This window comes from Eptatretus burgeri, chromosome 18, assembly GCF_056783735.1.
Source record: "Eptatretus burgeri isolate ZD-2024b chromosome 18, Ebu_testis_v1, whole genome shotgun sequence".
Taxonomy (NCBI): Eukaryota; Metazoa; Chordata; class Myxini; order Myxiniformes; family Myxinidae; genus Eptatretus; species Eptatretus burgeri.
In genome coordinates, this window is record NC_140978.1 from 25,330,105 (window position 1) to 25,345,479 (window position 15,375).

Sequence of the window (15,375 nt, forward strand, 5' to 3'; positions counted from 1 at the left end):
TGGTGGTGAACAGCTGTTTTGAAGGCCTGGAGGGAAGAATGGGAATGAATAGAGTGAGGGAGTTTATTCCAAAGGCGGGGAAAAAGAGGAATGAAAGAGTGAAGGTAAGCAGTGATTCGTGATTTTGGTAGTTTTACCAGAAGTGGGTTGTTGGCGGACCTTGACCGCCCTGCGGAAATGTGGTGGGGACCAATCGCAGAGAAAGCAGGTGGGGCAAGGCTGGAGAGGAGACGGTAGAAGACAGAAAGACCACCGACCAACCTGCGGTGATTGAGTGAGAGGCCCAAAGATTCAGCCTCATTGTGGGAGATGCCAATGATCCGAAATGCCTTGGTTTCTACAGCGTGAAGCCGAGAAAGGTGGGAGGCAGGACCACCAGCCCAGAGGGGAGAGCAGTACTCCATCAGGCTGCGGACAAAAGCTTTGTAAGTGATCAGGAGCTCAGGTGGGCCGAGGAAGGACTTTGCACGACGGAAGATTCCCAGTCGGCGACTGGCTTTGGAGGCGAGGTTTGAAATGTGGCTTTCCCAGGAAAGGTCATGGCAGATAGTGAGACCCAGAAGCTTGAAAGAAAGGACTTCTTCCAGAGGATTGTTGAGAAAGTGGATGGGGGGTTTTCTAAATGGTCCTTTCGAAGAGACATAGTGAGAGTGTGAGATTTGTCTGGATTGAAAGACATGTTCCATGTGTTGGACCAGTTTGTGATTTTATCCAGATCAGCAGTGAGCGAAGAAGCTGCTGTTTGCCGGTCTGAGGGATGACCGATGGTACGGCAGAGGGTGGAGTCATCAGCAAAGAGATATAGAGGATTTTCCAGAGAGTCGGAGAGATCATTGATGAAAACCAGAAAAAGAACAGGGCCCAGAATGCTACCTTGAGGAACTCCAGCCTGGACAGGAATGGGGGATGAAAGAACTCCATTTAGGGCCACACGTTGACTGCGACAGGAGAGGAAGTCTGCGAGCCATGAGTGGAGATGGCCTTGGATACCATAGGAAGAGAGTTTGGTGAGCAGGGCAGGGTGCCAGACTGTGTCAAAAGCACATAATATGTCCAGGGATACGGCTCGGATTTCCTGTCTGGCATTGAGGGCTTCCATTCATTGTTGGGAGAGTAGAAGCAGCATATCCAGGGTAGAGTGACCTGGTCTGAAACCCAATTGATGATCAGAAATCAAGCAATTGGAGAAGAGGAAGGATTTGATGTCTGAAGCGATGGTGGATTCCATAACCTTGCTGATGATTGGGAGAAGGCTGATTGGTCTGTAGTTGCAGGGATCTGTTTTTGCACCTTTTTTGTGCAGGGCAGTGATGTTTGCTGATTTTCAAGCAGATGGCAGATGGCCTTGAGCAAATGAGAGGGTGAATAGAACAGAGAGAGGGTGAGCAAGAGCAGAAGAGCAGGCTTTGAGGACACGTGGGCTGATGCCATCTGGACCGGTTGCAGAATCTGAGTCGAGGTTTGACAGAAAGCTCTCCACCTTGTCAGGAGAAAAGGACACAGAGTCCAGCGACAGTTTTGTGCGACTGGGTAAGGTGGGTAGAGAAAGTGATCAGTTTTGGACATAAGATTTAGCTGCAAACACCGAGTTTCGGCATTCAGCTTTTTCACGTGCGGTATCAGCAGTGCTGCCATTTGAGGTAAGGGAGGGGATGGAGGGGGAACATACACCAGAAACAGATTTGATTTGATGCCACCAGGATTTTGAGGAGTGAGAGAGGTTTGAGAGTTCAGTCTTGAGATGAGAAATATGTTGTTTTCTGGCTCTCCTGAGGGTAGATACACACTTGTTCCGAGCTTTATGGAAGGAACTGAGATTGCCCTCAGTTGGGTTTGCTTTCCATGAGGCAAAGGCAAGTTGTTTCAGAACAACTGCCTCACCACAAGCTTCAGTGAACCAAGGGCAGGAGGAAGGGTAGGACAACTGAAGACGAGGAGGGATAAATCTGTGCATGAGGGAGAGTAAGTTTCTTTGAAAGAATTCCCAGGATGAGTTGATGTTGGAGAAAGTAGCGATAGGAGACCAGTCTATAAGTTTGAGGGCTGCTTGGAGACCCTGCCAGTCGGCTTGAGTGAAATGGCAGACTCGATGGCGGTGAGGTGGTTCTCTGATAACAGCCAGAGAGATGTCCACCTCGACAAGGACGTGGTCAGAAGAACCGATTGGAGCGGAGGAAGAGCAGCAGATATTGTCAGGGAAATTTGTCAAAATCAGATCCAGAAGAGATGGAGTACCATTGGTTGAGATTCCGGTAGGGAAGTTGACCGATTGAGTCAGTCCCAATGAGTCGCAGAAAGCTTTTGCTGAGGTGCCATGACAGGTGCGAGAGGTACCCACACTGAGCCAACTGGCATGATGACAATTGAGTTTTTCCATTTTTCCAATATGGCTGCCACACCACGTCACCTATGACGTCATAATTGTCATTAAAACATTCTACATTAGTAGTCACACCAACGGTGAAAATTTCATCTCAATCCGACAAGCGGCTGAGGAGAAAAACATGGAAGTTCTGTGCGGACAAACAAATAGACAGACAGACACGCAGACAAACAAACGGACCCAAATGCAATACCCTCTCCTTTGGCAAGGGTATCTTGCTATACAGTACTATATCGTTTTTGGCCCTATCTCTCAATGGTGAAGAATCACTTAAAAATTAAATAATTCTTGTATCCAGATCTGCATTTGGATCCTCACCAAAATCGAAATACGAGTATTTTTGGCTCTTCCATAAGATCTTTAGCTAAAATAGCCATCATGATAAAAACAAAAATCAGCTTTTCATGGGTTTCAAAGATGAATGATGATGAGTAGATGATGTAAGTCGGGAACACTCACATTGCTGGCTGAACATCTCACAGCAGTTTCATTAAGCTTCACAGCTTCTCCAGTGAAGGCCTCACCAAACTTGCAGCTTAATGGAAAATTATTTGTGGGAACCTGAAAGGAGTAAATTCGAGATTAACTACAGTTACATCATATCAGACCCATGTTTCATCCTCAGTTGTTTGCAACAATGCAATAGGGAATAAAATTCATTCCAATGCATCACAATGTAATCAAATAATTGACTAACTGCAACATTGGAGTATCAGGAGGAACCCAAATAGACAAAAATGGAGTCATCAGGAGGAATCTGGATAGGATGTGGATTTCCGCTGCTACTCCTCAATACTCAAACCCATCCAGGTGGAGCCAGGTGAACCTTGCAAAAACAATTTGCAAGATTCACCCCTCCATAGACAAAGAAAAAGAAAGGAGAGATTGAGGACAATAAACTATCAGAAACTGCAAGTGTGCACGTACACACGCACACACACACACACACACACACACACACACACACACACACACACACACACACACACACACACACACACACACACACACACACACACACACACACACACACACAAACACACACACACATTCCTGTTTTGGTAAACACTCATGACGCACTTCCGGTTAATTAAATAAATGAAAAATTCGTTTTTTAAACAACAAAACAAAAACAAGTGAAAGAACATTCAAAGTGCACTGCCCCCATGCCAAATAAATAAATAACATATCCTCCATCGTGCGACATGCCATGCATTACATGGAGACAGAATTAGGAGCTGCATACAATAATTGATTGATTAATTGTGTAATTTAAATAAGTATATACTAATCGTAAAATAATTAATTCTTAATCAATTGGCAAAGAGCATACCAAAAGCACCACTGTTTCATCCAAATCTGTAACTTTTTGAAAATTAAGTAATTCATCAAAAAATGAATAATTAATTGATCAATTAATTCATCAATACATCAAAAATACCCTTTAGAGCCAAATCACTAGTTCACTGTTGTGTCCAAATATCAGTTTCCAAGCTCAAAAGATGCCTGAGATATGCCCAGATGAGAAAGAAAATAAATAAGTAATAAATAAATCGATAATAATTAAGTAATTCATCAATCAATTAATTAATTAATTAATAAAAAAAATAAAAAAATTACTCTTTTTGCCCCCCAAAAATTAAAAAAAATACTCATCTTCACTTTTGTCCCCAAATTTCAGCTTTTTAGCTCAAAGGATGGCTGAGATATTTCCTGAACAAACAAACAAACGGAGTAAAAATTGAGTACTCCCTCCCTTTGGTGCCCGGCGATGACGTCATTCGTCACCTGGATATGTTATTGCGAAGGAGCAGTGTACAATTTATAACAAAAAAAACCTATTATTTCTTTATTGATTTAAATTCTTTCACACAACTTCCAATTCAATGGGAACCTGTTTACATGAAAACCAACCAAACATAAACAAGAGATTACAATAAGGTCTAAAAACCTTCTCACATGACCGAATCAAATTATTAGCACAATAACCCCTCTCTAACATCATTGAATAAATCTTCGAATGAACCACAAAATCATCCTGAACAGAACAAATTCTAGCAAATCTAATAAGCTCAGATGAAAACACATTGTAGCCTATCTTAACTGGTACATTACTAGACAGAAAGGTATGCAATACAACAGGAAAATTAAAATAGTCAACTTTATGACACATTTGTATGAAAATAATTATTTCCAACTCTAACTAACAAATCCAAATATGCCACTACTCTCTCATCATTATGACTCTTATCTACTAGTAGGCTTTCTAGATAAATCCTATAAGACAGCCTCTCAAAAAACATAATTAATCACACAAATATCATCAATTTAACGACATGTAGAAGACATTTTAGCTAAACCTAACTTCTTCTTTTTCATCAACTTCTGCACTAACTCAAAATAAACAAGGAAAATGTCTGCTAATAGGGGCTACAGTTCCCTCCCATTGGAATGCCTTATATTTGTTGAAATATTTTCCCACCAAAAGATACAAAAGTGTTGACTAAAATAAAATTAACAAGTAGTGCCAGGCACAACAAATCCCACCCATTTAAGGCATAAAGTTATTTTGGGGATCAAATTTAAATTTGATACATCCTTAACCTGAATGTTGGTTATAAGGAATAGAATAAGGAATATTTTAGTCTTAGTTTGAAGTCAATAAAACCATTTTTGACGAAGTGATGAGCGAAAAACGATTTTGATCTTTTTGTGACCTGACCTTGACCTTTGACCGAATTGGACCCAAAAGTTAATGGGGTCATCCAAGGTTCATTACCCACCTGTGGATACAATTTGACAGTGTTTGAGCCAGCTGTTTTCCCGTAAAGTTGTATTTTCGTAACCATGTTTTAGTTTTAATGGAAAATTTGTAATTTTGACCGAAGACCATGACCCCCAAAACTTCGGACCCTACCGATCTTCACAAATATGCATTTTTCACTATAGGAATGGGTAGGATTATAAGTGACAAATAGAATAAGGTTCACTATAAGCTTAGTTTGAAGTAAATCAGATCATTTTTGACGAAGTTATGAGCAAAAAACGATTTTGATCTTTTTGTGACCTTGACCTTGACCTTTGATCCAATTGGACCCAAAAGTTAATGGGGTCGTCCAAGGTTCATTGCCCAACTGTGGATTAAATTTGATAGTGTTTGCTAAAGCCGCTTTGCCGTAAAGTTGCTAACAGACAAACAAACAGACAAACAAACCGGACAATTACAATATCCCGCTCCCTCCCTCCGGGGGGTGGGATAATAAAATCTTTAAATATTTATTGGTCAAAACAATTAAAACCCATATATTTTTTCTTAGAAAAGAATGACTTGTTAAACCTGATAAAAATGTATCAATAACAATCAAGAGTGCATCCTTAACCAGTACTAAATCCATATTTGTGGACAAGTTAGAAAAATCTAAAACATAAACAGATTTAATGTTGAAGAATCTAATCCTAAGGACTCAAAATAACTCAATCCTATCTAAGAAGTTAAACTAAGAGGTCGATAGTTCCACAATTTATTTAGTGTGGAGCACCACCCCACACAAACCAGTGGGTGATTAAAAAATATCAATGCCTTATATGGAGTCCACCTTGGATGGTTTTAGTGCTTGTTCTCTCAGTTATATTTGGTGTTGCATCTGATGTACAAAAGTTTTTAAAACCTTGTGACGTGGCCTTTGATATTACATTTCAACAAACATTCAATTCAGATTGGATTGCAAGACTATTAATTTATCACGATGAAGCTTCACACATGGTATGTGTGAAGCTTCATCGTGATACATGTCTATCTCTTCCACAAAGGGGAATTGAACCTGACATTTGAGAATTTTCAATCCCCCAACAAAGTTGTATTATGAAGCATTTAGAAGCAAAGAAGTTTCAATAAAAAGTGTTCCATTCAGTAAATTGTTGTATTAAGCAAATGGGGAAACATAAAACACCGATTGATGACTGAACTCAACCATGCCTTTCGTAGAAATCTACAACCAAGTTGTGAAATATGGTCCAAGGATTACCTTGATTTGGCCAAGGTTTTCAACATGGAGGTCGATGATGAGGTCCTGTCCACTCGGGGTTGTATTGCTGGATGCCAGACCCACAATCCGAGGGCAGCGAACGTGTTCATTCTGAATCCGTACAATGCAAACATAAGAAAATGACACATGAAGAGCCGTGTGTGCCGTCCAATGTGTGTGCCGTGCCAACTAGTCCAATCAATGTGTGTGCCGTCCATCAGAAGTGTTTTAACCCATCTCAGAAATGGCTGTTTGAGTGTTGGTGGATGTGAAAGATCATTATGGTGTCTTTGGAGAAGAGTAGTGGAGGAATCACCAGTACCTTGGCTGAACTCAACATTCCTGCCATCTTCAATCAAACATCAGGCCTGGCCAGCAGGTTCGAGACTCAGGGGAAAACTTTCCTCGGCCAACCCCACAAGAAAACAAGAATTAGTGGCTTTTAAAGTAGTGGTAGTATTGGTAGTAGTGGTAGTAGTAGTAGCAGTAGTAGTAGTAGCAGCAGCAGCAACAGCAGCAGTAGTAGTGTTTTTATTGGAAAGGCTTTCGAGGCTTGCGTTCAGGGCACAGGAAAGCTCAGGCAGACATAAGTTTCATGTTTAATGTTGCTCGGCTTCCTCATCTCTGCAAATCCATGGTTAGAATGGCAGGAGACATGGTGCAGCATTTTAAAGAGAAAGCACTACCAAGACATAAAAGGAGGGAGGGAGACTAAAACACAATTTTCTTTTTAAGTGTCTGCAATTGTACGAACAAAAAGTATTTACAATGAAGTATTTACAAAAAAATGCGACAGGCTGAGGAGGTACTGATGCAAGTAGCCACTGAATGAGCAGGTAAGGAGAACTCTGGAGATCCCCTTCCCTGTCCCTTTTGTGTTCTGCATTCACCAAGTCATGTGCCTTGCCTCTGAACCTACTGGTTGATATGATCCTGAGGAAATTGTGTTGAATCATTTATTGGTAGGAAAATCGGGTTTTGGAAATCCGTGCATTCAAATGTTTTGAGGTGCTTGGAGCCCCACTGACTCATTGAAATGTGGGAACTAAAAGGTGCCTGCTGATTCTCAGTCGGAGTGTGTAAGCAAAGTGCTGCATTAGGTTAATGCTATTGCAATGGATCTTAGGGTCCTAGGGGGTTAACTAGTGTTTGGGTACTTAGCGCTGCAAGATCTGACATCTGTTTAGCTCTGTAAGGATCTGAGATCCTTGGAAAGAATGGGAAATAAACAAGAAAGACCGTTGAGTTAGAATGATCCGAGAAGGGAACATGTGAATGATATATCTTTGAGAAATATGGACCAGAATCTTTAAAAGACGAGTGCACATAGCATCCCGGTAGATGGAACTGTTGACATTGAAAGACTTGAAAATTTGTAGAGAGAAATGATGATGTGTTAACGATGTTTTTCCCCCCATTGAGCCTGCTCAGTGTGAAACTGTGTTGCATTGTGACAATGTGGGTTAGAATCTCACCAGTAGGATGTTTTATGTGTTGATGAAATGGTTTTGTGTTTGACATTCTATTGTATATGGTGGTACATGGTCAATCTTCTGGATATCGCTTATCGAAGTAGAGATCCCTCTGGCTGTTATGAGAGAACCACCTCAACGCTGTTGAGTCTGGCATTTCACTCAGGCTGACTGGCAGGGACTTCAAGCAGCCATCAAACTTCTAGACGAGTCTCCCATCTCTATTTCCTCCAACATCAACTCATCCTGGGAATTCTTTCATAGAAACTTTCTCTATCTCATGCACAGATTTATCCCATCTCATCTTCAATTGTCCTACCTTTACTCCCGCCCAAGGAACACTGAAGATTGTGGCGAGGCAGTTGTCCTGAAACAACTTGCCTTCGCCTCATGAAGGCTAATCCAACTGAAGGCAATCTCAGTTCCTTCCACAAAGATCGTAACAAGTGTGTGTCTAACAAGTGTGTGTCTACCCTCAGGAGAGCCAGAAAACAACATCTTTCTAATCTCAAGTCTTAACTCTCAAATCTGTCTCCCTCCTCCAAATCATGGTGGCATCTAGTTAAGTCTGTTTCTGGTGTATGTTCCCCTTCATCCCTTCCCTTACCTCAAATGGCTGCACAGCTGACACGGCACATGAATAGGCTGAATGCCTAAACTCCATGTTTGCTTCTAAATCTTGTGTCCTAAACCCATCACTTTCTGTACCCACGTTACCCAGTCGCATCCAGCTGTTTTCTGGACTCTGTGTCCTTTTCTCCTGACAAGGGAGAGTTTTCTGTCAAACCATGACTCAGATTCTGCAACCAGTCCAGATGGCATCAGCCCACATATCATAAAAACCTGCTCTGCTGCTCTTGCTGACCGCTCTTGATCTTGCTCACTCTCTTTTCTATTCACACTCTCATTTGCTTAAGGTCATCTGCCTGGAAATCAGCAAACATTACCGCTCTGCATAACAAGTTGCAAAAACAGATACCTGCAACTGCAGTTCAATCAGCCTTCTCCCAATCATCAGCAAGATTATGGAATCCATCATCGCTTCAGACATTAAATCCTTCCTCCTCTCCAATGACCTGATTTCCAATTATCAATTTGGTTTCAGATCAGGTCACTCTACCCTAGGTATGCTGCTTCTGTTCTCTCAACAATAGATGGAGATCCTCAATGCCAGACATGAAATCAGAGCAATCTCCCTCGACATATTGCGTGCCTTCGACATGGTCTGGCACCCTGCCCTGCTTACCAAACTCTTCCTGTGGTATCCAAGGACATCTCCACTCATGGATCGTAGATTTTCTCTCCTGTCACAGCCAATATGTGGCCTTTAATGGAGTTCTCTCATCCCCTCTTCCTGTCCAGACTGGAATTCCTCAAGGCAGTGTTCTGGGCCCTGTTCTTTTTCTGGTTTTCATCAATGATTTCTCTGACTCTCTGGAAAATACTCTTTATCTCTCTGCTGGTGACTCCACCCTCTGCCGTACCATCTGTCATCCCTCAGATCGGCAAGCAGCAGCCCCTTCACTCTCTGCAGATCTGGATAAAAATCACAAGCTGGTCCAACACGAGGAACATGTCTTTCAACCCTCACAAATCCCACTCTCTCACTATGTCTCTCCAAAAGGACCATCTGGAACCCCTCCCCCACCTATCGACTTTCCAACAATCCTCTTGAAGAATTCCTTTCATTCAAGCCTCTGGGTTTCACCATCTTTCACCTTTCCTGGAAAAGCCACATTTCCAAGCTGGCCTCAAAAGCCCGTTGCCGACTAGGCATCCTCTGTCATGCAAAGTGCTTCCTTGGCACACCTGAGGTCCTCACCACATACAAAGCTTTCGTCCACAGCCTGATGGAGTACTGCTCTCCCCTCTGGGCTCGTGCTCCTGCCTCTCACCTTTCTCGGCTTCACGCTGTGGAAACCAAGGCATTTAGGTTCATTGGTATCTCCTGTGGTGAGGCTGTCTTTTTTCCTCTCACTCTCTCACCGTAGGCAGGTCAGTAGTCTTTCTGTCTTCTTCCGTCTCCTCTCTGGTCTCACCCCCCCCCCCCCCTGATCTGTCTGCGATATGTCGTCGTCCCCATATTTCTGCAGGGCGCTCAAGGTCCGCCAGCAACCCCCTTCTTGTAAAACTACCAAAATCACGAATAATAAACTCCCACACTCTCTTCAATCCCATTCTTCCCTCCAGGCCTTCAAAACAACTGTTCACCACCATCTCTTCTCTTCCCCCATCGAAAACCATGATATTTTGTACCCCTGCTAATCCACTCCATACCCACCTCCTTTAAATTGTCCGTGACTCAAAAAATGAGTTGACTCTGTTTCCCATTGAGTACTGCTCTATCTACATTGTGGCCCGCTTGCCTTTCTGGCCATTGATGGCATGCTTTTGCAACTCGTGACAGCTGCTGGCGACCAGACCTTGGAGCAGGTGGCTGAATTGTTGGAAACACACTCATCAAATGGGCTGGGGTGCTATTGGGATTGCTTCCCCCAGTATCTTTCTCCTATAGACACTCACCACCAATTAATGTGGGTGAACTTGAGTGAAAGACCTCTTTTCTACTCTATAGGAACGGGGTATGGTGGATAACAGGTAAAAATGATTCAAACTGTCCTTGATAGGACAAAAGGGGGGACATGTAGCAGTAAAAAGAATTAATCCCATCTTGTGAAATGTTTATAATATGCTACACCAACAATTTATGGCCATATAAGGTGATAGTAAAGCTCTGTGGATCACATGACTAGTGCAAAGCATTTGTGTTCTGTTACAGAACACCAATGCTTTGCGCTAGTCATGTGATCCACAGAGCTTTACTATCACCTTATATGGCCATAAATTGTTGGTGTAGCATATTAGAACTCTAAATCCTATCCTATCAGAAAATCCTATCATATGGCAACACAGAACTTCTGTATTAATCATGCTGAAACAAGTTCTTCCATTGTAGGATTGGCACTCTCTGTCCAAAAATATACGTACTCATTACTTTCTGTACACTTTTAAATGCTTTTTAAATAATGTGGAAGTGTAAACAATTATATTAACCCTTTGAACCCTGAGCTCCTTGGACTTTTGGCTCCTCTCTCCTCTGGGATCCCTGGAGAAAAATCTGGCCGCTCAGATATATGGAGGTTTGAATAGCTGCTGGTAAACCAGCCGCTCGGGAATATGAAGGTTTACATAGTGGCTGGTGAACCAGCCACCAGGGTTCAAATGGTTAAAATATAATTGTTCTTGTCACTACAACTATGAGCACCTATCCTTGAGCCAGTAAGTTTAAGTTTTCACTGTGCTGGAATCAAAGGATTGTAAATAAAATGAAAAAATCAAAGGATTGTAAATTAAAAAAAAAACTAGTCCCCAATGATCCCTTCCCGAAACAGCCCTTTGATTTCCATAAATAAATGTGCAGTAGATTACGATTTGTCTTATGCTCTCCAGAATATTTTAAAATATATATTGTTGCGGGCCGGCGGGGTCAGGTGAGAAGACCACGAGGTGGGTGAAGTCGATTCCCACCAGACTCCCCGGAATTGTAGGCCATCGCTCACGGATAATTCCGTGACGCGGCGGGTCGCTTAACCGACCGTGGATGCCAATAAGTCAACCGTGTGGCCTAGGGTCCTCCTGCCTAAGGGTGAATCGGGTTACCTAATTAACCACGCGGTTTAACCAGCGGGGAACCACGCCCTCGGTATGCCTTGTCTGAACCGGATCACTCTACCGGATCGGATCACCTTTACGGATCGGATGCAGCCGAGCGACACTGCCAAAGACGTACCGGCTAGAAGGAACGGACCGTTGGGAATAAAGACCCCGCTAAACTTAGACTCAAACCATGCTGGACCAATGAGAGAAAAGACAAAGGCGAGCTCGGAACATTTCTACAACAATTATTTATTTACAATAAGCGAGGAAAAGCATGTGGCACAACAAAGGTTTATTGGGGGTGTAATGCAGGGAAAGATGAGAGAGGTGTGGGGTGTGGCAATTTTACAAGCAACTTACAAAGCAGACACAGTGCAGACTTGACGCGAGATTAATAAAGCAACAATCACAACAATAAAAGATCTCATACAGGCTTACCTAACGGGCAGGCGCCAACACTCTCAGACACACACTCAGACAAAGTAAACCCAATTGTGAAAGGGACTTTTGTAGCCAGGGAGGGAGGGAGTTGAGGTTACAGTTTCTCGGTACCTGACCGTTTCGGGGGAAGGATGCTCCGTGGTGTGGCACCCGACAATGGTTGAGTTGTTCGGCCACAACCATACGTGTGGAGATAATGTCTGCAGGAGGAGCTCGAGTGGAGAAGAATGGAGTCCAAGGGGGGCGGGAGATGAGCAGCAGGCAGGACCAGGCAAGAGGCCGTTCGTCGAGGTCGGAGATAAGGAAAAGAAAGCGGGACCAGACAGGAGGCTTGGTCGAGAAGCAAGGGGCGGTTCAACGTCGTGTCAGCGGAGACAAGCGGCAGGAACACTCACTCTCAATGACTCCTTCTCTCCTTCAATTATCCTTACTCCTTCTTCAATACTCAAAAACCTCTCTCAATTCTCCTTCCAACCAACTTGCAATTCTCTTCCCAACCAACCAACGACACGGAGGTCTGCGCTTTTTAGAACCCGGAGGTTGGGGAGGAGCCTTGCCGAAACCTGACGTCATAGTCCGAACCGAGCATGCCAATTGGACTGGCCCTTCATGTGGTCCGCCTTTCTGGGCTGGGTTTCAGCCAGACTCCGGTATGGTCCACCCACGCCGCGCATGTCTGGCCTTTGGCAGGTGGATGGTGGTGCAGCTTTAGCGTTTGTGCAGCCGAACGTCGGGATTTTGCCTCTGAAAACGATTCGCTGGGTAGACGGTGGTACACTGTGGCCAGCAAAACGAGGGTAGCAAGCGAGATGAAGGCACCGTGGATCGTAAAAGGAGGGAATAAAATAAAAGGGGAAAATGATTTAATAACCTAACTAGTAGCCCATCGCAACACACTCCCTTGTCGTCCCACTAGACAAAAGGTAGGGACCTAACTACACATATATTAATGGAATAACTGACTCAGGACAACTGGATGTTGTATGCAAACGGTTCCGAGAACCGTAACACTACCCCCGTCCCTTTTGCTCGACTCGACCCGAGTCATCAACATTCGTGTGGCATGCAGGTGTAGGTTCCCCGAGTAAATTTATACCTACGGATCCCTGAGTGCGACATTTTGAATACATGTCCCAAAAATAAATAACCTAGTGCGTTGCGTAAATAAACTAACAGACTCAATCGGACAACTTAACTGCATTGCCGGAACTAAACAAACAACAGGTGGGTCAGAACTATACTCATTTCTAATATTTACATTACCCATGGCCCAGGACCTGTGACTTAAGGAGAGAACAATAAAGGCAACATTCGGGGATGAATGCAGCAGCAGGAAACCGATGACCAGGCGTTTTCAGGGCACTCAATGGTCCTTTGTTTGTTGGTTTTTATTATTTTTCCTGGCTGCTGGAGGCAACTCACCCTAACACAGCAGGCCACACGCCGTTTCACAGTCCATTGGAACTGGCCTTTATACAACAAGGAGATATCCGGGCTGCCCAATGCAGTCCCCGGTAACGCTCCTGCCTGCGGGGAAGTCCTTGCAACACTTTCACAGAGATGGTCCTAGCACACATGGGAAGGTTGAGTGATATGGCAATGCAAATAAAGGCATGGGGAGGTATAGCAAATGGAGTCAAGGCAAAGGCAGAAAAAGAAAGGCATGGCAAATGCAGACTAGGTAAGGTGCGATGCAACAACAGGTCAGCACATGAAGCTGGCCGGCCTCGGTGTGATCTCGTGAGGTTGTGGAGGGAGTGTGGTGGCGTTGGCCGGTCCGAAGACAGGCTCGGTCCTACCCTATGGTCTCCCCCCAACCTATTGCCTATGCCTGTCCTTGTCCATACCCACCCCCATTAGCTTGTAACAAAAAAAAAAGTTTTTTCTTTTTTTCTTTTTATAATTACGTGTGTCCCTAACCCCCTTATCGTCTTTGTTCGACTAACCTGTCCAAACTGTATACTCCCAATCCCTAAGATCCCTTTGGAAAGGATTGAGAAAGAGAAGTGAATGTCTGGAGGCCCAATGAAGCCTCAGAATAACTCCCACAGGTTTCAGAAATTTCCAAGGTAAGTCCAACGGCCTACAAACAGCGAAGGGATGGATGGTACGAAGGAGTACACGTTTCCTATCTATCGTAGCATTTATTAAATGTTAATCTATCCCCGGGGCTTTTCAGCACGCCTGTCTCTTGAAACTATCGGTTCAAGGAACCACGATTCCCGTCGCCTGTGTTGGTGTTTGTTATTAATTTGGGACTGGCCCACAAATTTTCTCCCGTGCTCTTGCACAATTTCGTGGCTGGGCAGCGTGGCTTCACTGGCAGGTCTGCCCACCTGCCGAACTCTATCTTCGGCACCCCCGGGCCGCTGAGGCTGTCTCCGAGCCTACCTACTCCTTATGAACATGGGGAATTCCCTTCCTGACATTTTCCCCGTCGATGCCCACGTGGCATTTTGGCGCTCTGGGTCCCTTTCCCGTGGGTACCCGTGCCCATTACACTAACTCGGTCGCTTGGACCCATGGCCTACTCTGGCCGACTACTTCGGTGCCCGGGGTTGCTCTCTACTCAGTACGCATATTTCACCAGCCAAGCTCCCAGCCGGTCAATAGTCTCCTGCACCCTACAAAAGGTTTTGTGCCTTCGTTCAACACCAACAACCAAACGACATCCTATTGGTTAATTTAACTAACCCACTAACTTTTATTACACTAGCCCCGGGTTCCCTTGGGTGAGATTCACTCCTCCCCCCAATCATTTGTTAACACCATGCATTCCACATTCACTCCATTCACACTCGGGCTCGCTGACCCACGTTAGTAGGGTGAATATACTGATTCTGGCTCACTTTTCCCTATGTAAATGAATGGAGGATTTTCAGCGATTCCCTTTTTTTTCCCTAAAAATAAACCCCCTTTTTATCCCAAGGTATATTTATTTGTCTCCCCTTTTAACCTCGGGGCTCTCTATTCAAATAACCCATACAACAAGATAAAGATTTGTTAAAGGTGATTCTAAAGAAATATCTGAAATGTCTAAGCCCCGGGACACTCTTTATCAAATAACCGATGCATATTGTTTAGCTCACTCATTGAACCTATAAAGATTTGTTCATTCTCAAATTCCTTCAATAGTTTAATTTTCTTTGCACAATAATCCCCATCTAAAATATTGAAAAACAAAACATTTGAATCTTTATATTTTTTAAGATACCCCTTTTGTGCCATTACGAAATGATAAACTTCTCTTAATGCTCTTGTTTGACCACCTCCTGAGCCACATATCATTTTGAGATTATAGTAAATTGTTTTTTCATTGTTCAATTGATAACCATCAAAGTTTTCAGTCCATTCAAGGATATTCATTTTTTTCTTTACATCCTCTAACTTACTAGTT

The 15,375-nt window shown here is 43.6% G+C and overlaps 1 protein-coding gene across 1 annotated transcript in view; it reads right to left on the minus strand.

Moving 5' to 3' along the window:
- LOC147008755 (plexin-D1-like) overlaps window positions 1-15,375 on the minus strand; it is a 237,618-nt gene that overhangs the window by 113,252 nt on the left and 108,991 nt on the right. Inside the window, exons 10-11 of the mRNA XM_085864192.1 lie at window positions 6,409-6,519; window positions 2,843-2,944 (exon numbers count right to left, since the gene is read on the minus strand). Coding sequence (XP_085720318.1) covers window positions 2,843-2,944; window positions 6,409-6,519 — 213 coding nt within the window. The remainder of the gene's footprint in view (window positions 1-2,842; window positions 2,945-6,408; window positions 6,520-15,375) is intronic.